The sequence below is a fragment of the Halictus rubicundus genome, chromosome 7 (assembly GCF_050948215.1).
Source record: "Halictus rubicundus isolate RS-2024b chromosome 7, iyHalRubi1_principal, whole genome shotgun sequence".
Taxonomy (NCBI): domain Eukaryota; kingdom Metazoa; phylum Arthropoda; class Insecta; order Hymenoptera; family Halictidae; genus Halictus; species Halictus rubicundus.
In genome coordinates this window covers 3,180,289-3,206,080 of record NC_135155.1, presented here as the reverse complement: position 1 = coordinate 3,206,080, position 25,792 = coordinate 3,180,289, and the positions used below count along the sequence as shown (strand labels likewise).

The following is a 25,792-nucleotide window of genomic DNA, read 5'->3' as shown; positions in this document are numbered from 1 at the left end:
GCTCCACTATTATATTCTCGTGTGTAGTTTCACGGAACGTTCAATCCATGGATATACTCGAAGAAACATAAATGTGACATCAACAGTCGCGACGTTTCTGCGAGAGGATTGCCTTATAGTACTTGCAAAGTTTTATCTGTGCATGTTGCACTTTAAATCTCGTAAGGCGCATGGTTTTCGCGATTTCATGACAGTCAGGGCTAGATCCTGTCAGATCCTTGAGTAACAATCTTTTTTTTTCATATTTTTAAATCTTTAAAATTTTTTGTTTATCTTCTTATAGGACTCAATAGAAATAGCTAACGATTTGAATTGACTACTAGAAAATCAGATTAATACTAAAAAACTGCTTTACATAAAGTTTTTCTGAAAATAGAATACAGTTATAAATATCATAGTTCAAAGCATTGCATTAATTTTATGTCAATACACATTATCTATCTGCGATTACTCAAAATATTCTGAAAAATTTATAATTCCCAGCTAGCGACTTCTCATTGCAAATTTGTCAATAGCAATAACAATTGTAATCGTGAACGAACATAGCATCGTGTATAATACGATCTAATAATTTTTAACCGTACATGACCTTATATGTTAATAACATTTTGCAGAAAAAATTTATTTGTAATTTCATCTCGATGAAAATATTCTTGATCTAATCTTTAGTGTTTGAGATTGAACACAGTTGACCACTGAAGTGAGTAAATAATTTCGAAAGTAGTTTTTCATGTTCGAATTCTGTGGGTTCATTAATGTTTTTCAAATATACATATTCGCTGTCCCGGCTCCAGGGATTAATGAAAGTGTAAAGCGGGCTGTCTGAAGATGAAAAGTTTTTCTTTAATTTCAGATAGGTAGGTCCGTTATAAATATCAATGAAAAGGGTTCGGTGGTATTTATTCACGATAGCTTGGCTTGGTTCACGAACGAATGCGGAGTTAAAAGCACGGAATGATCACACGCGGAGCCTTGACAAATGTGCAGGGAAGAAAGGGTCGCAGGAGTGACGTTTGTCTTCATTAGATACACCCGTAATATTCTACGATTCTACTCGCTCCGGCACATCTGCGCGGTCTTTTCCTCCGTTGAATATGTTCTGATCAAGTGAATATTTAATCATACGGTCCGCTCTGATACCAGCGCTCCGTGTCGGCCGCAATATTCCCTTATTCAAAAATGCTGAAACTTTTCTACCGCATCAAGGACCAATATTATGTGCTTCTTCCATCGTACAAGCCAGGTACGATTAAAGAAAATCTCCCACAATATTTTTACATAACCTCTTCGAACTCTTAATACACGAATAAAAAATAAAAATATCAAATTCTACAATTCCCCATTCACACGGTAGATTTTCTCTTCGGCCATAAACACGTTTAAGCGTTCCTAATGTTATAAAAAAAAAAGAACTTCATTGCGAATCTACAGAATCGATTCGTTCATCGGAGAGCAAGATTAGTGTTGATCTCGGTGCAATTAATTTCGCCGTGGAATTTTGTCGGGGCAACTTTTGAAATTTAGCATGAATATTCCGCGAGGGTAGGCTGCTAACCGGAATTCAAAATGCCGGCCGGAAGTGCCTACGTATCCTGGAATTTTTTATTAAAGTATCGTGCAAGAGAACCGCTTTATTGGACCCGATGTCGTATCCGCGCCGGCGCGCGGCTTCATGGGAATTTAATATTAATACACAATTTGGCTGGCTGTCTTGTAGACAGTGTAGCCGCGCACGTGTTCCCCGAGATGCAATATTTATATGAATATACGGCAGGGATACAAATGACGATAACGTGTCTGTTTCTTTTCTTCGCCGTGTTTATGTGTCTGCGGGTAGAAAACAAGCCGAAAGTTCTGCTGGTGTGTCGGGGTTACGGGGGTGTGGGGGACATGGGGTAACCGACCTTCCTTGCACTCGTTCGAAGCACACCCCGGTGCCTCGTTGCTATAGCTTTTACTCCGCGAGATTTCCGTTACGCGCGATCTCTCTCTCTCTCTCTCTCTCTCTCCCTATCACGGCTACGGGATCATCGACGAACGTGTCAAAAATACTCACGGGACGTGTACCGGTTCAAGATCGTCAGTTTAACGGTCTCGAGATTTGTCGCTCCCTTGCGTTTCTTTAGATTTTACTGATACCTCGCACATTGCCAGATCTCTGTCACAGATCCGTCCTTATCGCTGAATATTAGGTCTCAAAGAAGTCCCTCGTAAAAGGAGTATATCTACCATCGAACACTTTGGTAATCTATTTAGACTTAGACTTACCATTTACGATAATCGGACGTACTCTAATTTTTGAATATGCATGAACCTACTTTACCATATGTGGGACGGACGGTTCTCGGCAACCCTTACAGGAATTAATTTTTTCAAAATTATTATCTCGATTTGATATCAAAGGAGAAATTAAATTGAGAAAATGTTACGCATAATGAAGTTTGTCAGAAGTTTATAATCTGAATAGTGGCGCCACAAAGCGGCGACGTGCGCAACCTTCTCCGCGGCAGCCCGGAAAACAGGTCTGTTTAAAGGTTGCATCATCGCAGGGGCATTGCATCTCGGTCGCTGCGAGAAAAGCTTGGTATTTCGGAGTGGAACTATAAACAGACTTGTGCACAGAGGTCACATGGAATGTAATGCCTGCAGGAATTATAATTAGAAATTCTATATTTATGAATGCACACCTAAAACAGTCCTCGGAAAACTATAATTCGATGTCATTAGCCAAAATGGTTCTCCCACGACGATTCACCCGCCTTACGGCGCTTCTCTTTCATTACGAAGAACTTCATGATCGTTATTACTGCATTAAAAAAGTTTGTAGGATGGCGTCAACCATTCTGCAAAAATCGCCGTCTCAAGTATACCACTATAGCTACGCTGAAGAACCTCATCGTGCCAACGAACGGAGAGTAAAACTTGTCCAAGCTTTAGCATTTATGACGTATAAAAATCTTATGGTGAGCACCGAATTACATTTGACAAGTAAGATTTTCGTCAAAGTCTCTTCCGAGAACAATATAAAATTATGCTCATAAATGGCAACTATAATACAGTATACTTATGATAGTTTCAAGGGTCGAACTGAAACATAGAATTTTGTTCGCCGTGCAGATTTGTGAAAGACCTCGATAAAAATATAGTAATTGGTAATTGGTCGTCGACGAGTCGCCCCCGTATAATGAGATTCTTGTCGTTAATTTTCCTGATGTAATGCGAAAGCAATTTTCGACGTTCTATGATGATTCCCTGGCGGGTCGCAAATAAGGAAATCGAAGGAACACAAACGCCAGGATTAACCCGTGAACTTTCTTATTACCATTTTAAGTGGTTTCACGCGGCTACTTGGTTTCCTTTCGCCGCGAACGGACGAGTCTTCGAGGCGCAAATGGAACTTTTACGTTAGCACCATCCGAGTAGACGTCGAATTAAAATTTGTCCTGCGATCGTGACGAACTTGGGGATTTGCATCAGACCCGAGCATTTTCTCGTCAGTCCCGCGTCGAAGATGCGCCGCTATTCTTACCAGTTCAACGACGAAAATGTAATGTATAGATAAGACAAAGAAGAAAAGTCGAACGGAGCTGTTCTATTTTTGCAAACTATTTCTAGAAGGTTTCAAACAGTGTACACAAACTGGGCCAAATCTACTCGACAACAAGATAAAAATCATGTTAGTGTGGATTGGTGGACTCCGAAAAGAAACTTCAAGAATATGTCTGCAAACGACAAGTTAATTCGCCGTTGATATAAAAAGTTATTCTAAGAACTGCGCACATTCCCTGCAAAAAATATCACCAGCTCACTGAAATAGTCCGCAAAATAATTGATCAATCATCAAGAAACGGATAATTTAAGTGACTATAATCCCGGCAAAAGTGGTCGCATCAATATTGTTAATAAATCTTTTGTTAGTTTAGCATCTGTATTTTCAGATGCATCAACAGTTTTGGTTAACTTTACAATGCTATTTCCCGTGATGAGAATTTTTTAAACAAGTTACATCTATACCGATCGACCATGGCAGCCTTTCTGTGGGTAATCAGTGTTGTTTGATTATGGCACGATTGCTCTGGCTGAGTTATTCAACTTCAAAGCGAAAATGATTCTTTTCACTCTAATTGCTTCTGGAGAGGAAGTAATAACTGTAGAACGTTCAACAAAAGAACAGTAGAAAGATTAGAGCGTTCTTTTGAAGACATCTTTTAACTTTTCGGTTTGATTCACATTTCAATCTACCAGGTCCTTTCAGAAATGTTTGAGAAAGTGGCATGAATTCCATTCTTTTTCTCTAACTCGCCATATCTCGGCAAGAAATGAGTGCACACCGCTCGTTGAGAATCATCCCAGAGAACATCGTAACGATTTTATCTAAAACTCGCTAATCGAAAATCTAGTCGCGCAGTTACCGTCACTGCTAACTCGGATCTCGCGGCAACGCTGCTGTGTAATTTAACAAAATGTTTAATTTGCCCCGTCGAATCCCAGAATCACTTTGAAACGCTCATCCCGGCCAGTTAATCTTGCCAAATCGTGGCGAAGCTGCACGAGCGATTCTTTCGCCTCTTGAGACGGGATTTCCGAAGTTTTTAACGATTGAATTCCGGGGCTGCTTTCAGGGGATCGAGTGTACTCCACGATTCCGTGATAACGGATTAAAGCGCGGAGCCCTCGGCTCGATTGCGGGCCGCCGGTCATTTGCAACGCGGAGACGCTCCCCGTTATGAATAATCTATACAACGTAACAGAAACTTATCCAATTTCCGGCGCCGGTTAAAAAGTGTACATTAATCTTTTCCCTGGCGGGAGACTTCGCGCGAACTTCAGTCCCGCTTAATCTGTTTGTGAATTCAGCCGAGAGAAGGAGAGCGAGCTCGCCGAGCGCGGTCTGTACCGATTCGATTTTTTATCTGTCACATAAATGAACGGTATCGTGACGCATGCGCGCGCTATCGAATATTAATCGAGAACCCGTAAAATCAGCTCTAACCGAATTCGATTTCTCGACTTTAAAAACTCGTCTATATTCAATACAATCGACCGTGTAGTTCGTCTACAGTCTACGTGGAGCCCTTGAGTCGCGCGTCGACGATCCAATCACATTACAGTCACGGCTCGCACAGGTACCATTCAGCCCTGCTTAAATAATCTAACACACAGCAGCGATCCGGCTCCGGTCACGTTTCATCGGATTGAATAATACTAGATCGCACTGCGAACGTACACTGGACAAACCTCCCGTGTAAATCAATCCCAAATGCCGCTCCTATTTCATTATAATTGGTTCTGCCAAATTAACGATATTTCAATTTCTGTCGCACCTCGTCAGATCCGTTACGATTTATAAAAAATGCTCGCTATCTGTAACATCTCCGTATACATACGTGAACATTTTGTGTAAAGACATTATTTATTGATAGCTAGAGAGAGATAGCTAGTCGAAACGTAGTTGGTAAAGTGTTTTCATGTTTTAAAAAATTCTTTTGTCCTTGCGTTTATAATAGAGCTGCAATAACAGTACATTTTCAGTCGTTGAAAAAGGTATAAGGTCCAACGTGAACATTTCCATTTAGAACAATAGAATGTATATGGCAAGTGTAACATAAATGCACTGCGAGAAGACAGCGGAAAGCGGCGCAACAGCGTCGGCAGGTAATATCGATCAGTATCCAAGTTCCTCGTGCAAAACCGAGCTACGTAAAGTAGCGTTAAGCCTCGTCCTAGTGCGAGGCTTACAGCGATTCTTCACAACGGTTGACAGACTAAATACCGTCCCTTGACAACTTTTTATATAAGGGCTTGGCCTCCTTCAGCAAAGAGCCACCGGCAGCGTCGGAAGCACGTCGACGATAGGGGAGGACGGACGCGGGACGGAGTGATGCGCAAGAGAAAATATGCTCTCGACGTCGCGCGCGTATTACACGACGCCCCCGCGAATTACTCGCACTGCTCGCGAATCGTCCCGTGGGCCCAGCGCAACCATGATTGCAAAGAAGGGTGGCGCGTTCTAACAATACAGGCTGCTTCATCTGAAACGGACCAACCGATCGATCAACCTTTCTAGCTGCGACCAGGGCAAACGTTTTTCTTGCGCAAGAAACAAGAAAGTTAATATTTTCGAAAGCGTGTTCTTCTTTCCTGAAACGTTACACGTGCGAAAATTCTTTCGGGAACTCGTTCTAAATTCGATTCGGAGCAAATCTGAAATTTTCGGAAATTCTGTAATTCCTATTCAAAGTAAATCGTTTATATTTTAAAACTTTTCTTTATTCGTTTCCATTGGAACTTGTATTACCAGTGCGTTTAAAAAGGGAATGGTTTATGGTTTTAAGTAGCGCCTATTAAAAATGTTGGTTATGAAGGAGAGAATGTCTGGCAAACAATTTTACGAGGATCGTTTTCCGTTGCGTTGCAACGTGGAACACTCCAGTAAAATTTATAACAACGCTTTGAATCCCATTGTGTATCGCTTCGAAGGGATTCCAAGGGTGAAGAATGGGAATGGTAAAGGTTGAGGTGCGGTGAACATGCATCAGGAGAGCTCGTGTACGAGTATACAAGAGAAACGTCACGTCTGCTGCCGGATATTTCACGGTCCTCTGGTTTCTGTCGCTTCCGTATTTTTGTCCGCCGCCTTACGCGCGATGCAACGCTTCTCGCGGCGCGGCGCGCCGCGCTGCGGCAAATTGGAGCTTGTCAATGGGGATTTTATTCGAAGCCCTGGCGAAACGTCGGGAGAAGCTGGCCGAGCGTGGTTTACGAGCCGTTTGATGAGGCTCGTGGCGCAAACCTCGCACTCGAACCGGCATCTCAGCGCAGCATAAAAAGTTAACGCGGTCAAACTGAGCGAATCTTGCCCAGAGGAAACGATTCTTCGACGATTTACAGCGGTTTTATTCTTCACCGGCTTGTTACAGAAATGCTCGAGCTGTGTACATAGGAATCCGCGATTCGCAATTTACAATCTGCAATTTTCTTCCGCTTTTCCTCACCTTTTCAGGACGAATTTCGAAGTTGAATTTCGCACTATTTAAAATAAAATGAAGCATTTATTATAACCTAATTGAGATAGTATTGTACCGAGTTCCAAGGCTTTTATGGGAGGTTTGGTATCCCGTGGTCGCTATCGAGCATTTTTATTCCCGCAGACGACGCGACGTGAGCGCGCAACAATACTCTGAAACTCTGTTCAAGTATTATTCCTTAATTCATCGGGATCATCGGTCACGTATTCATTTGCCGGTGCTCCCTCGTAATCGCCATCGCTGACCGGAGAAATCTCCGAACGTTTAATTAAAATCCTTTCGGTGCGTCCCGATTAATGGGGTCGGGTACAGCCCCGCTAACTAGAGGCAAAGAGGAAATTATAGTGCTCACGCCCGGGGTTTCAGTGCCTTCAACTTTTCAGTTTCAGCTCTTTAGTAAAGCACAGAACCTGCATCATTTTTTAGCACGGAACAGAACCTGCATCATTTTCTAGCACGGAACAGAACCCGCTTCAACCGAAGCACAGACCTAAGATCCCTAGACACATCGTGTGCATTGCATTTTTCTGGCTACGTTTGTGAACTACCGACTTTGTCGAAAATGTGTGTGACGTCAAAGCCAAAACGTCGGGGGATACGGGAGCGTCAAAGGTGGGGATAGGTGACGCGAGCGATGGCCCCCTTTACCCCTGTGCCACCCCCCTGTGCCACGATGGCATGCTATAACTGTATGCTTTTTGCATGCTATTATGCAAAAGTCGTGGCTCAAACTTGTTTATGAATTACAAACTAACAAGTTTCGCATTAATACGATAACAGGCTCGGGCAACGAAATTGTGAAAAGCAATTTTTACTATTTTCTTCGCGATACCGAGTAAATGCAATTTTTTCACAATTTCCGTTCAACGTCGTCTATTAAACTAATTCTTCTAACTGCACAGAAAAGCTGAATTGATTTCGCACATTTGTAGAGTGTTTGCAAAACTGTAAAACAGTAAAAACATTAGAAGAATTGAAAATGACTGTTATTTTATTGGCAACCTATTAAACATATTAAGGAAGAAAATAAATTTCTACTTCGTTCCAGTTTGTTGCGATTCAGGTAGAAAATTTTTATTTCGCTATCTACTGATTACTCACGTTACTAACTGTAAGTGTCAATAAGACTTGAGGAGCGCAAGTAACAAATGATTTGAAAGTGACGCAGAGTGATAAAGAAAAACAGCGCGTGTCTGTTTGAGTTCACTTCGCGGGAGAGGTAGCCGATGTGCATTAGAATCCTTTTAACCGGACATAAATAAGGGCCGAGTAATCTCCAGGGAGGATTAGCTCGACGGGAGACGCGGAGGAAGAAGACACTCTCGTTTACCTTATGGCGCCACCAAGTAGGACGCTGTCTCGGAGAATGGGTTGCGATTTTATCGTGTCGTTGCTCCGGCGCACGTCCGGCGATTCAAAAACGATGTCTTTATCTGGGAGATGCAGAGCCCGGCGCGTCCAGCTCGTCCCGTCACAAATTTAATCTCTCTCCGCATCCCCCTCCCCACTCCACCCCCCATCAAAATGAATTCCATAAAACGGACCGCCGCCGCGCCACCCTCTTCAGTCCTCCGGGAGAGCACTTTCGTTTCGTTGTCCCATTCTTCTCATATTTGACTCGATTACTGGGAGAAGCGTCGACCGGGACGAGGAAAAACGAAGATGGCCCAGGAGAACGTGTTCGAATCGGTCCCGGGATTCTTGCGGACTAATCTCGAGAACGAGGTAAATGGTAACTGATCAACGGGGCAGAGGGAACGGGGATGAAAGCGGAACGTGACCGTACCGGGTGCAATTGAATTCCAGATTTACGCCTGACGTCGTAATGCGGCTCCGAATGGCTTCAAAGCTTGGCTTCTCGCTAGACTATCCGTGAATTCACTTTGTTCTCTTCATAATGACGATCAATTCTACGTTGCGCGCTAGCTGTTTCCACAATTTTTTCTCTTCCTGAAACTCCATTCATCTGTTCCTATAACTTGCACATTTTAATTTCGATAAGCTGTATACATGTTATAATACATGGAAAATAATAGAAACCGTTGCGTCTCCCAGTCTGATAATATAAAGGAAGTTCTACGACTTCTCTCTCTAAGACTTGGTCATTATTGAAAAAATCCCGACATTTTAAGTCTCTACATTTTAATTCGGCTTGTGAAGTTTGGAACCTTTTTTAGTGATTCAAGAGCTTCATCTTAAACTTGTAAGAAGACAGAATAAAATATGCGGCTTTGCGCCATCTTGGAAGCAGTCGCGACTTGTCTTCCGCTTCTTAGAAATAGTTTCTCATTCTCATTTTTCTCTTATTCCATTCGTAATCTCATATTTTAAACAAGTACACCAATTTACGACAGAGGTGTAAAGAAAGCAAACATTTTACAGTATTTAAAATAGAAAATGGGTGTATGTCTATTGTCACTCTGAGTCAAAACAGGATTCAAGAGGATTTTTGTGAGAGATCGTTGGGCTTCTGGGATTTAAGGATACGAGAATGTGTCCAATAGTCCCAAAGGACTCGTATATTTTGAGTAACGCGAGTTCTGGGCGGCTCCAGATGCCTTAGGGTGACTGAGATCATTCGAAACTTATCAACCGATACCCTAACTTCGCCAAGCCTCCGTAGATTGTGGTAACTATCTAACCTTCCTCGATTGAGTGCCAGATGTATTCAGCACGGAATAGTCTGTGGGAATTTTTCTGTGTACCAGACATTCTACAGTGTGTCTCTTGAGTTTACAATATCCTATACTAACTTTCCGCAATTCGGGATGATATAGATGTGGTCTCTTGAGCTCAACGCGTGCTGCATTGGTCTCTTGAGCCCTAACTATGCTATGTCAAGTTTCTCGAATTCTTAAAGTTTATCCAATCTATAGAATCAGATATGGTATATGCTATCTTCCATATTTATGATATAACCTGATCTTGGAGATGTTATTACCAAATTATGATAACGTTAGGCGAAAGTGTCATCTTTCAAAGTGGATGATGTTCAACCTCAACTACTAAGTAATTAATCCCTTTTGGGTTTCATTTTAGATGAGGTAGAGTTGTGAAATAATAATTTTTTTATATATTGGGTAGAGATATAAATAATATCCGTTAATGATGACGCAATTAATATACCGCCTGATAAATTGCAACAAGACGTTACGAATAGTCTTGAATTTGTAATTGAAATAATTTATGATTCGCTCTTAACCAAGAGATACTTCCGGTACACTTTACACGAAACTTCATTGGACCGCCAAAAGAATTAAATTCGGCTTCAATTATGGTTAATAATCGTTCAAAGCCTGGTTTCAATATCCTCGTTGGTTTTCCTTAAAAAATATTCAAAAAGGTCTCTAATTCTACGATAGCCAGGACTCCAACCGTAACCGGTCGAGGAAGCAAGCATGAAGTTAAGCTATTCCTTCACAGAGGACCTCGGTATCTCGGGCCCTCGCTTGGTAAACACAAAACTACAGACCTCAAACGAGGTATAGCAGGACTCCTATATTTCGTTCGTGGTATAGGATTGGTTGTTCTATTTGGGTAGAGTCGGTAATTCATATCGTGCGATACGAACCGGTATAAGGTGACTGGCCTACTCCAACATGTTAGTACCTACCGATACGATAGGATGTGACATAGAAATGGTAAGGGAGCTTTGGAGCCCCGCGAACGTGACACAAAGAAGTACTTTGGGCGATTGGTCTATATCTCGTCTGTGATTCTAGTTCATCAGTTGGTTGTTTTACTTGGGTAGAGTCATCATTTCGTATCGTTCGACACGAAACAGCATAAGGTGACTGACTTACTCCTACATTTCGTCTGTGATATTAGCTCCGATCGATACGGTAGGACGTGACACAGAAATGATAAGGAGGCTCTAGAGAGACGTAAGACAAAAAATACATTATGTGATTGTGAAAATCACTTCACCGAAGATAGGTGAATCTCGTACCAGGTGTAGGTGCCTCTCCGAGTGACGCGGTCCACTGTTTGTCACCGAGATGTCGGTAGACCGACCTAAACCGGTTCGATCCGGCGTGCACCGCGCATAGGACGGTGCGCACTCCCATTGACCAGTCTGTAGTCAGAGTCGTGTATTCGGGCCAATAGTAATCGTGCGGTGGCTTTGAGAACACGGTACGGTTCCTCGTTAGTCTGGTCGTGGTGCGTTTCCACACGTCACGTCGGGTAGAGCGAGCGAGGAAAGAGGAAGACGTCGCGAGAGAGTCGCAGGAAAAGAGAAGGGAAACACGGCGAGTCGGGCAAAACGTCGACCGTAGTCGAAAACTCGTCGGGAGTCGTTGGTTGTTCGGAGGAGGTTGCGTTCAGGACGGTAGCGGGCAGGTCCGTAGAGGATCCGTATCGCTTGGCGCTCGTCTGCCGTGTCTCTGTTTCCGGTGCAATCGTGTTCGGAAGCGGCGGTGAAGCTGCAACTCTTTTTCGGCGACAGGATTCCGCAGCGGGAGCCGCGCAAGACGAGGTGAGTCATCCGCGTACGACCCGCGATATACTATAGAAGCCCGCCGCGACCCGAGAAGGGTTTCGATCGGCAGCCGGAAAGGAGAGACGCTTCTCTTTAGCGGGCAAACACATTTCGATCGATTCCCTCTGCTCGTTCCGTGGCGGTTAGACAGGCCGCCGCCGTTCTCCGTGTCGTTGTGTCACCGTGCGCCAATGTATGCGTGACCGCGAGAGTTCCACCGATCGTTACGATCCACGACGTGCGTGTTTTCTCATTAATAGCAGGCGGCGAGCGCGTTCAAGCGCCGCTCCGCCTCGGACCCAGTAATCATCCAGCGTCGTAGCTAACGCGGTCGGACCTCTTCGTGCCGCGATGATCGATCTCGTTCTACGACCAACCCCCTCTACCCTTCCCTTTCCTCCCCCCTATCTCTCTCTCTCTCTCTCTCTCACACACGCTCTTTCTCGAACCCGTCCACCACCTGAAAGATGCGTTTTCGAGCAGCAACCTGCGATTCCGGAGCGCGAACGATAGGGCACGATCGACGGCTCGATAAGCCGACGCGAGGCAGCCCGGGAAACGCGATCCATCCGACGGGAAACGAGGTTAGACGTCGTACACACGCGGCTATCCATGCGAAAAATCAATACACCCTCACTCCTGGGCCGCGATTCGGTCGCGCGCGGTCGGATTCCTAGAATCGGGGGATCAGCCTTTCGAGAAAACGACGATCGCCGCGGGGCTCTCCCTAGAAAGCTCCCTTTTGCTTGCTCGACGGGATCGATTTCGAGAGACCGTGTGCAGTGCACGCGTACACCCAACCAACCCGCTCTGGAAATTCTCCCGCTGACCCGCAGGGCTTGATTTCTCGCCGGAAAGTCGATGAAACTGTTTTTGGAACAGGACTTCGAAGTCAAACAGTTATGTATACAGTCTACAGCCGTTACCAAGACATCCGTACACCAGTTCATCAATTGTACTGGTCTCCCTTAAATAATAAATTACATTTTACAAAACCGTACACTAGGATCATTTCCGTACCGTACAGTGGGCTGTCCTATTACGAACTGGTTCGTTCTAAAACTTTCGTTATAGCATTCGGTTCTTATAGTATACACTCTTTATATTATATGTATACATTTTATTTTGTTATATATAAATTTTATACACTTCACGCTGGGGTAAAATAACAAAACTGTAAAGAAAAGGAGCAAGTGGAATCATCGACTCTACTCCTTTAAAGGGCTGTCTTTTGATGCGTTTTGATTTAATGAACAAAACTATTTGTTATAGTATCCGTTTATCATAGAACATCTCACTGTCTCTTTTTTTCTCTCAGCCCTAACAGAGTTTCCTACTTGTTAAAATTCCTACAAATGATTTAGAAAATTCCTGTTCTGCATAAAGATCCCTAGTTTTTTGATGTTAGATCGCAAGATGCATCCAATTCTTGATCTTTCAGTCGACGCCATCTTGGTCTTGCTGCTGGTAGATGATTTCGGTACGGGACTTAAGCGCGGGTTCGTAGATTATACGGAATTGTTATTTATATATTACTAGTAAAAGAAACACTCGAGATTCGTGTTGTATTTTTGTAGCTTTTCAATTAATGTTGAACATGATCTTTTACTGAGTCCTTACATAAGGATACGTACAGCCTTCAATCGTTTTTGTTTTTATTCAGGGAATAGAGTAGAAATTAATAACACTGTGCATACAAATTTGTAAAGGTAATTTGTAAGATCTTTAGTATTCAATTAACTGTACGTTTCATTTGTACGAATTATAACTCTCAATCAGTTAAACTCAATACTTTGGAAAAATGAATCGAAACTTTGAATGAATTTACAATTTTAAATTTGTTTTCTTAATAGAAAATCAGATCTAATAATACTTGCAGCAAAATGAGGAAAAGAATACGTGCTTAAAAATGCAACTGAGCGGATGAATGCACACGCATCTTTGATAGGATCAAGACATGGGTCACAAGTGTCCCGGAACCGGCTAGATGAGGGTTAAAAGAAGACAGTCTTCTACATCTTGCATAAAAAGATGTATATTTTTAAGTTTTCTTGGATGAAAGGTGTTAGAAAATATTTTATCCGATGGTTTTTACCGATTTTGTTGCGAGAAATCAATTTCTGCGAGCAGCTAGTGCATTTTCTGTGAACAGGGACGCAGCTGATCCCCAATAGTTTCGATTTTCGCGGGCGTGAAGACTGGTTAGGCTATACGCTATACATATACACCATGCTGCTGACGTTCGAACCAGCTTGTGCGGATAAAATGGAAAAAGTTCGTGACTGAATTTTAATATTCGCGGGCCCTCGCCTGATTGGCTGTAAAAGTTTAATGGGATTCCGATGTCACGCTCGAATATCGAATTAACAACCCCCCGGAGAGGGACGCGTTACATTGACTAATACCGGAAATCGGTTTATTTCCATGGGTAAATCTGTGTGCATCGGTTTGTAATCTTGTTCCTTATCGATTGTCCGTACGTCGCCCTTAAAATCTAGATCACGTAGACTATGGTCCTGGCACTCTCGCTTCGAGTACTCTCGAAATTTCTTTTTCGGATCCAAGAATATCTCACAGTTTTATCAGCGAGATGTTCTATTAACGTCAAAGTCCTGCAAATTTAAAAGAAAATTATTTTCTACAATTAGCTTTACGCTAAACCTACTACCACCGGTCGAATGACCACTGTTACATAACTTATATTATAATTATTCAAATTACAAAGATCTTTCTATGAGAAATGTCGTTTTTATAAGGCTATTTATATGAATCAAAGACAGAACTTTTGTATGACTCGATTAAAATTTGAAAGTAATACATTTCTACGGTAATGGAGAATTGCACACAGCATACTCTATGGAGTGAATAGTATAATTTGATATCTATATAAAAATGCGTAATATTAACGAGTGTGTGGTAACAGTTACTTCGAACCAAATTTTCTTAAACAGTAAATATTTTAATTGCCAAGATGGCCTCGGGCAGTATGTTAATCGCGACCATAAAAACCCCATTAACGTTCTTGCATTTACGGTTGCTGTAATACTTTCGAACTAATGCCACGATAAATACTAGAATACTTCTCAGGTTTAATGGTCACGCCCGCGTCTACTCGAAACTAGATCCTCGTGATTTATACCCTCGGAATTAGGTGTGACAGCTATTGGAGGGTCAATTTAAGGTCTGCATCCAGAGCCGAAGTTCTCTCGAGAATGCCGTGCGTCCATCCAGGAATTTTATTCTCGAGAGAAAAACGTACCAGCGGTTACTGACCCGAGAGCGACTTTCCGACTGCCAGTGTTTATCGATTTTACCCTCCTCAGATCGGTTCTAACATTTTCCAACGTTTACGTCGTTAACCTGATTATTTCCATTGATTAATTTTCTAATTCATATTTTTCATAGTGCCTTCTCTCAACGTAGAATTAGTTACCGTGTACATCGTTTTCCAGTATTTTCTTAAAATATACTATATTTAATTTTTACATTATTCTCACACGTTCAATACACTCGTTTGACTTCGAAAAATGTACACGAATACAAGGCATGCTATTTTCTTGTTAGACACAATATTTCGAGAAATTTTACATTATGTTAAAAATTGTAAATTCGTTAAATACGACTTTTCAATCGAGGAGGGTAGAGTGCTTGAAACCAGCACTTTTGCAAGGGAAGATCCACAATTTGTCGACTTTGATTTCAATAAGAATTCGCACGATATCTTTTGATGACATATAGAAAACATTAGTGTTTGCTCAATAACATCACAGGCGCAAAATAGTATCAGTTACGTACGTTCAATACGTGGAGAAAATACAAACAACTCAAATCTACGATCATCGAAAAGTTATTGGCAACGTGAGATAGTTGTGGTGCCAGTAATATGGGTGCCTACACAACTATTCTACGTTACCACCGATGTTCTCACAAACATCGATGCAGTTGTTCGCATTTCAACCACATTCTAAACACACGCAATTTCAACTATTAATATTTTGAATCCTTTTATATCCGAACGAAAGCAGGTATATCAATTTTCGTACACTTTCCTTAAACATGAAGTTACTCTACAAAACTGAGACTCAAATCACGTGGCACGGTTAGAAATACAAAGGTTTACAAATTTGGAATCTTATTCGTCGAAGTGGTTTATCTCCGAGAAGCGTCGTAGATCGTCAGGTCGCTCGAAACGCATTGTAAATCCTGGAGCCATCGATCCTGATCCCTGATAGCCTACCTATGTCCATGTTCTTTGAAAGAAGAAGCCTGAATCGCGTTTCGTCGGAACAGCCATCCACCGCGTTCCAGTTCGACTGATCGATAGGATCGTGGCGGACAAGTTGTCACGGCTGTCCGTGAATCTCGGGTCTCTTCTTCCGAAAAACAGACCGTAGATGTTATCAATCGTGCATCCGTCGGGCATCGACCAGTTGCGTAACGGAACAGGAAGAGCGAGACAGAAACTCGTTGGCCCCTCGCAACGGGAAGAAACGGTTGCACGAATCGTCCATCTTCGATTGTACTGTACGCACGATCTATATTTGCATGTTCGTGCCTGTCTTCCACGCGTCCGAATGTGTTTGCGAATCCGCGCGCTCGATCGCGCTCGGGGGGAACCGCGAGCCACGTGACCGACGCCCGAAATGCAACTCCGCGGCCCGTATGTGCAACACTGCAACAATTCTGCGGCGATTCGAGCCGGTCTCGCGGTTCCCCTGGCGTCCGGGTGTTCCCAGGAAACGCGAACTGCGCGTACATCACCTTGGCAGTTGGCATGCGGCCACGCATGATTATCTCGATGTATTGAGACAATGAGTTGTTCTGCATGATGACGCCACACTTTGACACGCAACTCACTTCCTTTATTGCGTTCTCGTCTCTTTCTTTTTTTTTCTTCTTTCTTTTTTCTTTTCGTTTGTCCGTCGAACGAGCGTCCGCAACGATTTCGACGGGGGTGGCTCCTATTCTTGGGCTCGAGCGAACGGTCTTGTCGGAAGCGATGAAAATCGACATGTAATTAACAGTTTTCTTCGGTTTTACATTGAACCGTCAAAGAGTTATTTTGTGACACCCTCAAGCGTCCACGTCGCTTTGTCTTCCTGGGTCCTGCGACCACGAAGGCCAAGCTGTTCTGGAAATGATTTCTTATAACACTGTCGAGAGAAATGGAGGTACAGTAAAGTCTCGACATATGCGAAAACTTGATCAACATGTTCGTTACATTTTTCTGATTGAAATGACACCAAGCACGACACAATTTTAATCATACATATTTACTTGTTTAACCCTTAACTTGTACGCTCGAGTTAATTGGAGCGCGCTAAACAGGCCAAACTGTGCACACATTATATATATAATCGAGAATTGAAAATAACAATGTGAAAGCAAAGAAAAAAAATCGTTTTATTGATATTTATCATTTACATGGGATTGTAAGCTACAACACTTATTTATTCAAGAATAAAATATAGCCTTTTTCCTTGGAACAAAAGCGCAGTATATTAAAAATTTAATTTTTTTTGGCCGGTTTTTAAAAAAAAAACTGTGCGTTAAGGGGTTAATTAACTAATCAGTGAAGAACAGTCACTTGGCTACTGGCTTGGCTATCGTATATTGTACATTGATCAATTTAAATTGAACTGCTTTCATTCGAATAATGGAAAATTCAGATATCGATTCGGATAATCGAGGCTCTACCAAATCGTCAACTGAACAGGCAATATGCGGCGAATTGTGTCATGTTTGGTCTCATTTCAATCGGAAAAATGTCAAAAACATGTCAGTAAAAGTTTCATAGAGGAATAATTCAGAACAAAACAGTTTCGTTATTGTATTAGCATTGTCTCACCGATGTGTATACTTGAGCTTCTGGGTACTCGAATTTCGCCGCGTAGGGATCAGTTTTTCGCAAATATCGTGCACATCTCTCAAATATATCGAGACGTTACTGTCTTCCGTCGGTCGATCTAGATCGATCGCAATCTCGCCGGGCCGTATCAAAGTCTGCGATCGGCGAAGGGCGTGCGCAGGAAACGTTCCATTAGGTTCGGCCGAGTCAGTTCGTTTTCTCAGACGGATTGCAATTAAGGTACCCCGATAGAAATGGGCAGGTGGCTCTGAACTTATCGAATGATTGTTCAATGCTACCCTTAAATGCTTCGCTGTTGCATACTTATACTAATAAATCTGCAATATCAAAAGTAAATGCACGTAACATTGTAATATTCAGAATTATAATACACAGAAACAGGAAAGAAATTGCATCCTACGCTCTAGTCTATGCAATGAGTCGCAGTTTGAGTGGTGAACAGTAAATAAATTTAAGTTATTCGAAAATATGATTTTAGTTAGGCATATACACAGAGTTCGCAGTCTGGGGTCACGAACGGTACACGAATTGGTTTTTTTTTTTAATTTATTTATTTATACAGGTCGCATCAACAACTAGGTCATTAGCGACCACAGATATTATATCATAATATTACATTATTATATCTTTGTACTTAACATATAAGTCACTTATAAGTATACTGAGGAGAACAAATTTTGTAATTGTTATGTGTACACAATATTACAAAGCGTGAAAAATTTTTGTGGATTTTAGAAATTTTAAAACTTGGACTATATTCGACTTAACATTGAAACAATCACTTAAATTGATTGAAGTTGTTTAAAAATATAACTCGTTGTACACGTTTTTGGGAACGCGGACACAGTAAAGAACGCAACAAATGTCGAAATGTCGGTGCTACTATCAGTGTGCTCGCCAACGGCTATTCCAATTAAGTTCTATTGTTCTTGTGGCCGTTCCGTACACTTAACGGTACGAGAATCCGTAGAGTACCTGTTTCATTCCACGTGCCGGCGGATTCAACGATTGTTGACTTTGTATTACCTGAACCATAATTGCAAATTCGTCCCGCTGGTAATAATGACGGCAGGTGCACTAGTCCTTTCAACCGCATGACGTCACGAGCCGAGTGCAGTTCTACATTAAGAGGATGCGCGCAGCGCTAACGACCGTCTGTGCATTTCGATCAAATCAATTAACCACTCGCAGCTGCGGACGTTCGGATCTTCCGAATATTTCTGACAGTAAATTTTATTTTTCTATTGAAGAAAGATACCATAGCAAACTAAATATAATTTTGATATAATTTTGTCATTGCTTTTACGGCCGCTTGAGATTTAAAAAGTAATATAAAATGAAGTTCTGAAAGGTACGAATGTTTCAAAACAAACGTGGTTCGATATCGAAGCTAATTAGCAGTAATGAGTGAAGCGATGAAGTAAAAAGATCAAAGGCAATGCTGAGGCACAGGAAATGTTGTTCGTTAATGGCGAAACGACTCGAGTGACGTCATTCTTTTCAATGCATTCGCGCGTATGATATGTTAAAAAAGAAACCGTTTCAGTAACAACGAGGCTAACGCGCGAGAGAAAAATAATAAACAACGCGATTCTCTGGGAAAATAATTGCATCTCTGCTCGTGACGTCATTAAAGGTCGACCTGTAAGAAAAGCCGCGGCATTTGGGTCACCGATACGGCTCGAAATTTCTGTGTGGCGGGTATAGTCTATACAGAGGGTGTTTCTGAATATGTCATAGAGCGTAGGGTGCAAGAAAAATGAATCATAGCATTGAACGAATGTTTGATTTCATTGATTTTCTTCGTCCAATGGAGAATACACGATGCAATTACGCATGGCGCATCTACATGCCAAGTTCTGAGGCTAAAGTACGGCTTAGTTTTGAAGCCAAGTTGAACTTTCGGATTTAGGATTTTGGTGCAACGTCACGTTTTTATGAATGCATTAGAAACGACCGTTTTAGTTCCTTAAAAGATCTTGGATCGTTTGGTTCGATTTTGAAAAAGTAATGTTATTGTAAAAAATTTCCGAATATTAACTCTGGTCACTGTAACTCGAAAAGTAACCCGGTACTCGTCATCGGGGGGCGAATCACGACCGGACAATAGCCGAAAACTCGCTCGATCGAAAAGCCCAAGAGACCGCATTGAAAGCCACATGTGATAGATCGTGGAGGGTGGTTTAGCCACGGGAGAAATCGTTGCCGATGGCTCGATCGATAGTCCGAGCGTACACACGATACCTCTTCATCTTGAATTTTCTTTATTTGCCCGTTTGCCCGTTCGTTTGCCTTGTTGACGTACGATATTGGCGTATCGGCTTCGGGCACGCGTATCAGCATCATCAACACCAGCCAGCAACACCGCGAGGAGCGTGCGATCGCAGTTGCAGCGGCATCGGACGGTGAAACAGAAGCGGAGGCAGAGGCAGAAGGAGAAGCTGAAGCAGAGAGGCAGTTGGCCGGGTGGTGTTCGTCAGGGACGCGTGTCAGCACAGTGAGAGAAGGTAGAGCCAGCGGAACGGTGGACGGGCGAGTCCTCGGCGAGGTCGTCCGTGAGCGGGTCGTCTCAGTCGGGTAGGGTTCATCGTGGGCGAGCAACAGCGGCCGGAAACGTCGCCATGCCGGCAGGTATTGGCGCTTCGTACAGGTCGCTAGGCGACCTGGGCGAGGACGTTTACAAAAGCACGACGATCGTCGACCAGACACAGACCACCGGGCAGAGCGTCCTCGAGAGCGTCAAGAAGGCTTTCAGTTTCGCCTCGCCCAAGGTCGAGCTCAGGAAAAAGGACCCGCTGATCGAGGACCGCCGTGAGAGCGTCTCGATCGTCTCAAGGTAATGCCTTATACGATATTGTCTGAGCGTACAGGGGAAAAACCGGTCGGCAGGTAGGGTGACGGTCGCGGGACATACAGTCTATCTCTCTCTCTCTCTCTCTCTCTCTCTCTCTCTCTCTCTCTCTCTCTCTCTCTCTCTCTTTCTTCTCTATCGAGTCTCTTCTCAATTGTTCCACGACCTCGTCTCCGTCTATTCGGCCCGTAATCGATTATGGTACATACAGCTTCGATCCGATACTAGACTCTGCCCAGGTCGCCCGTGGAATTACTCTATTGTCTCCTCGTCAGAGCTACTTTGGGCGGTAATAGCGAGCTCCAAGGGCGAGGGGCTTTGCTATCGTTCGCCGCTTTGGGTTTATCTCAGGGTAAATTCTGTAAACGTTGGAACGTCCCGTGAGCATTTCTGGAACAGGAAGAACAGAGATATTCGGTTGTCTCGAAAGTTTTTGCAGAGTGCGAATTTGGAATAGTTGTTCAACCCTCGCGCACTGTTTCATTCCACCGAAAAGCAGATCGCTGATTATAATTGTAATTGGTTTTGCTGAGATATGTACATTAAGTTAGTGTCAACAATCGGTATACCTTACACGCAAGTTAACCGTCTACAGTTCCGTGTAACAGCGAAGTCACATATATTCATATTGTTCAGCCTAATTTTACTTTAGCCATAATGTGACAAGTGAATCTTCCTAATTTTACGTGAATTCTTAACATTTGAGACAACCTAATGTAATCACAAACCGAATTCGGAGTGCAATTCGATGTCAGTTTTTTGGAATGCGAAGAGAGTTGTAAAAAGATTCTGTTCCACAATATCCATTCAGTTCATTTTGAGTCATCCTTTTGTCGTTCGGTTCCACTAGTGTCAAAGTAGTCTACATGATCGTTGCCGTTCGTAGTACAGTGATTTTTACTGAACGAGCACAACGAATCATTCGAGTAGTGTGTACACACGGTCAACGCGAATTAGTCGAGTGCTAATTGAAGTAGTCTAACGATGATAAAAATCATTCGAGAGTGTCGGAATACTTGAAACTGGTTGTTACATAACACACCACTGGAATTTTTAAATTTCATGCCTCTGAAATAAATGTTCCGAGTAAAATTAGTGTTATGTTGTAAAAAGAAACTTTTGTATTGATGAAACTAATTCACACGCTAGGACGTGTTCTGAACAATAGCACGTGTCTGCTTGCTTTCGATGTTAATTGACCGTGTCCAAGTACACTAGAATCAATGTTTAATCATGTCAATTTTCTGATAAATTACCTGTCAGGTCCAATAAAAGCAAGCAATGTTGCACACTTTGTTTCAGCATACAAATTTCGAGATCGTACATATTATTAAATACATCAGTGAGCGATTAATAATTCAGTAATATAAGAAAATAAAAAATATGTGCTCACTAATTCCAAGTATTCAAGAATCGCCGACACTCTAAAGAATGTTTACCTAACCTTTGTACACTGTTCAGGACAATGAATGTGCACAAATGAATCCTTCGTGAATTCATTGATTATTTGCAAACTATCTCTATTAGTTTCTGTACATTTACTCCATAGAACTTCCAATACTTTAAAATAAAGTTAGGATTCATTGTGAGAGCCACGAATTAATTTGAGGTATTAATATTTTGAGAATTAAAATTTGCCATAGTTGAGATTTAATTCTGCAAAAATATCTGTTCGCAACTCGCGTTCAGCGTATACAAAATTCTTCAATTAACTTTTATATTTGAGCATGAAAAATTGCGGCTGGAATCGATGGTCTCCTTCGGGTGAAATCGATCCGCACAGTACACAAGGGTTAGAAACGAGGGTTCGATTTTATAATAAATATACTAGTGGATCTTCCATTTTAAATGGTTATTCGATTGATTTTTAAAAGTCCATGGCAAACTGACTTGAGGCAGAGGCTAAGGAGGTCGCGAGTAATCGGTTCGAGGTCGAAAATGTCGGAGGCACGGTTAGAGTGGTTTTACTGTTGACCACGGTGGTCAACCAGCGTCGAGGAATCGATCGTCACAGTTCCCTGCCTTTTTTCAAGTGGTCGAAACAGAAAAATCGCGGAAAAATACTTGGTGTACTTCTGAGAAACGCATTGATGTACGGGGCCGCTTTCCAATTACTAAAATCCCTCGCTACTAAAATGTCTGACTCACTAACTCACTGCGCTAATGGGCATAGATCTGTGTTCCAATGGATTCCGGGAATCGTCCTACGTTTCCGTGTTGGACTAAATCTGAGGGGCCGTATTCTGCGTTACGTCGTTCCATTAACCCCGTGAACGCCCTATTTCGTAGTTAACGTTTATTGCACACGAAATACTGCTGTTTGCTGGTCAAATTTCCTGTTACAATGTTGCTAGCAATAACGACTTGGAAAAATTGACGGGTATACGCCCTACAGTAAAGGCTGTAATAAATTTTAGTAGACCCAGTAACTAATTGGCGACTGTGACAGCATTAAATGTCGAACACTTTCCTGGGAATATTACTAACTCGCTTTTGAAAATCAGTTATACTAATAAAGTAAAATTTAAATTCGTTACTGCTGTAGACCCTTCTTGCTACAAGTAAAATTTGTTTTCGTATTTTATTGGATCGCCGTGGAGCTTTCAAGTAATTTTCTTGAACGAAAGAGAGATTATGTTTCTGAAGTCCGAGTTGACATTTCCCCGAGAAAATGGAGTCTGTCTTTAGACTATAGTTGGTTTATGGATACGATCCCGGCGTATGGGAGTGACATGGCATCGATAAAACGCGGAAGGTAATGCGGCCCCCACGATTTCGATTACTGCGACCGTGCTTGAAGAGTGCGTTCCTTCGACACCGCCCGACGAATCGAGGCACGCGTGCCTGTTATCAGAATAATCAAAGACTGGTTTAACCTTAAGCACGGACGGACTTTAGGACCGGAAGTTGGAGCCGCGGCTATTGATCGGCCTGGCTACAAAAGCAGGCCACGAGGTAAGCCGCATCATGCGACCTGAACGTCATCCCTTTCCTCACGCCGAACACCTCCACAGTGTATTGCTATGGCTAGAGACGTTTTCCTTGTACCTTCGCTTGCCTGATCGTAGCCGCGCATTTCTGTGCTTTCGCTCGTAGTCTGTGTTTCGCATGTTACTCTTTTACGACTCGTCGTCGCCGATACTTTCACGACCGAGGGAAATTGCTCATTCCCGTGCCCGGGGAATAATTAATGTTTGCTGACCTCTATTTGTCTCGAAGATGATAACTTCGTTATTAACGATCGATATTTCGCGGCGAGATCTTTTTATAGAGCTGACCAGAGGGACATTAATTTGATCAATATCCCCTATCGAACGCGGCTCTTGTTTCAATGGAAAATTAAAAATTAAATCTGAAATCCTTACCTGTAAATCTTTACATACTGAAAATAGAAAACGTTCAATCAGAAGAAAAGCTTCTATTCACGTTTCAGCGATTACGTTCCACAAAAGACAATAAACATAATTTATCGGTATGGTCAGCTCTAAGTCACAAATAATATCTGAAATCATTCATGGAATTACCATGAACTCCATCGGTTGTCGAAAAGCGAACCTAGAGCAAGGTAATCTCGCCTCGTGAATCTATCGCCGATGCAGCGTTGTTATTATCATAATTGTCTGTTTTTGAAACGGCGGGGCCGAGGTAAATCGGCGGTCACGATCGGCGGCCATGCATCCAGCTCCGGCTCCGAACGTTATCGAGGGTAATTTGGGTTGCGTGGCCGTTTATTACGATCGACGGCGTACGTCGGGTCGCATCCTTTGAAAAGCAGACTGCACTGGTAGTGGTGGTTTTATTTCTGGTTTTGCACGTAGTCGGATGTGTGTCCCTTTGTCCCTGCAACGCTCGAGTTGCATCGGCGTGTGCTTCGCGGCGCGCGACGGCAACGCGTGCGTTGCGGAACCGGCTTCTCGGTTCGAGTGATCCTCGCGCGAGGTCGATCCACCGGGAGAATGACGGAGAATCATCCACTGAGAATGCTCAATTCTCATCGAGGACACTCGGAAAGGGACATCTCCCTGTTCTCGAGCCGCGAACGAGCCGTTTACCGCCGCTCGATCCCTGTACTCGTCGAATCTGTTCTCCTCGTCGGAGATATCGCGATCGCGATCGCGAACGCGGAACTGTAAAGCTACAAACGCCAACGCGACACGTCTACCCGATGGAAGGAATGTATTCAGCCACTCGACAACCTATTTCACGACACTCGGCTGTAACGTCAAGGGCGCAGGATACTGTGTTTATACTGTCTGCGACGTCAAACTCCTAGGAACGCGTCCGGAGCAGACAGTTGTGAGCAACCTGTGGATTTCGGCTGCTCCCTCCGCGCCACGCTTTCGGAAATGTCGCATTTTGAACCTAACGCTATCAATTTGAGGGGTCCGTAGGGGTTGCCAGTGTTTAGGGCTTCGTGTCTGAAGGGGTTAGTATCGTTTAGGATTTCAGGTCTAAACGGGGTTGGTAGCTTTTACGGCTTGAGATTGAACTCCTTAACAGTCTAATCAAATTTCGATTTCCGATCAACAGTAGGTTCAATTTTGTGATCGTTTAATATACTTCTGTGTGGGATTAATAAAAAGTATGTAATTTGATGCTCTGCCCAAGTCTCGTTCAGGATAACCAGTCAAGGTTTCGAAGACAATGTTATCCCTGCAATGGTACCTTGTTTGAAGTCATAAATTTAACAATAGTTATACATCTAGAACTTTTGGGTCCGTTAGAAAATCTCTACGAGAGAAAAGACGGAACGGTACTGTTTCTTAAATAATTTTTACAATAATTTATTTCTGTAATAAATGAATACAGTATTCGAATCCGTCCGTCTCCTGCTATGCATATTTTTTAATTCTCTGAATTGTAAAGATTTCTTCCGTCGGAGGCTATAACTTTCCGCCAATACGACGTAAAAAATGTTGCGCTTTGTTTCTCATATTGTTTTTAAAAAAGCCTGTTTTATTATGCACTTTGCGGAGCGATTCATTAAAACTCTGTGCATTTGTTCTCGTCATGTCAGAAGCTAACGACTCTTTCTGGGGAGTACTCATACAACTTCCCGTCCTTTGTTTTTCGCTGGCTGCCACGAGGACGGAATATGTGTGAATCTGCTCCGGATAGCAGTTGTCAGCCATTGACTGTCTCGTCTAAAAAGGCTCTTAGTGGATTATGCAAACTGAGTCACGCAAGTGGGACAAGTCATTGTTCGGTTGCGGATGAAAAAAATATTCGAGCTGAGAAAGTTGTATGGTTTGAGCAGAGCGCGAGCTTCTGCGTCCATTATTGCTACAAATCCGCGATAGAAGACATTTTGATATACCCGTTTGACGAGGAATAAGGACTGAACGACTTCTGTTCAGTGCCCCTGTAAAGATGAATCGTAAAACATGATTAAAATCTTTTTCCGTATAGTTTGCACGCCGCGATGCTGGTCTATCGCGAGTACCATTTTCCTTTAGTGACCATTCTGGTTTATTTCTGTACACTCTATATCCTTTGTTTCTTTATTGCACTCTATAGCCAAACATAGTAGTCGCGACTTATCGCAATTGCGTAATTCAGGCTTG

The 25,792-nt window shown here is 42.7% G+C and overlaps 1 protein-coding gene across 11 annotated transcripts in view; it reads left to right on the top strand.

Annotated features, from left to right (window-relative positions):
- The window catches only part of Mesk2 (misexpression suppressor of KSR 2), an 80,820-nt gene that overhangs the window by 7,866 nt on the left and 47,162 nt on the right, over positions 1–25,792 (top strand). For 4 of the 11 annotated variants that reach the window (XM_076791267.1, XM_076791266.1, XM_076791268.1 and 1 more), the window contains exons 1-2: positions 11,112–11,505; positions 19,718–20,213. The exons of 1 other annotated variant lie outside the window; for it this stretch is intronic. In XM_076791267.1, the coding sequence (XP_076647382.1) occupies positions 19,999–20,213 (215 nt within the window). In that variant the 5' untranslated portion in view covers positions 11,112–11,505; positions 19,718–19,998. Of the gene's footprint in view, positions 1–11,109; positions 11,506–19,717; positions 20,214–25,792 lie in introns of those variants that run through there. 6 more of the 11 variants (XR_013082597.1, XR_013082598.1, XM_076791262.1 and 3 more) reach the window with 4 other exon arrangements.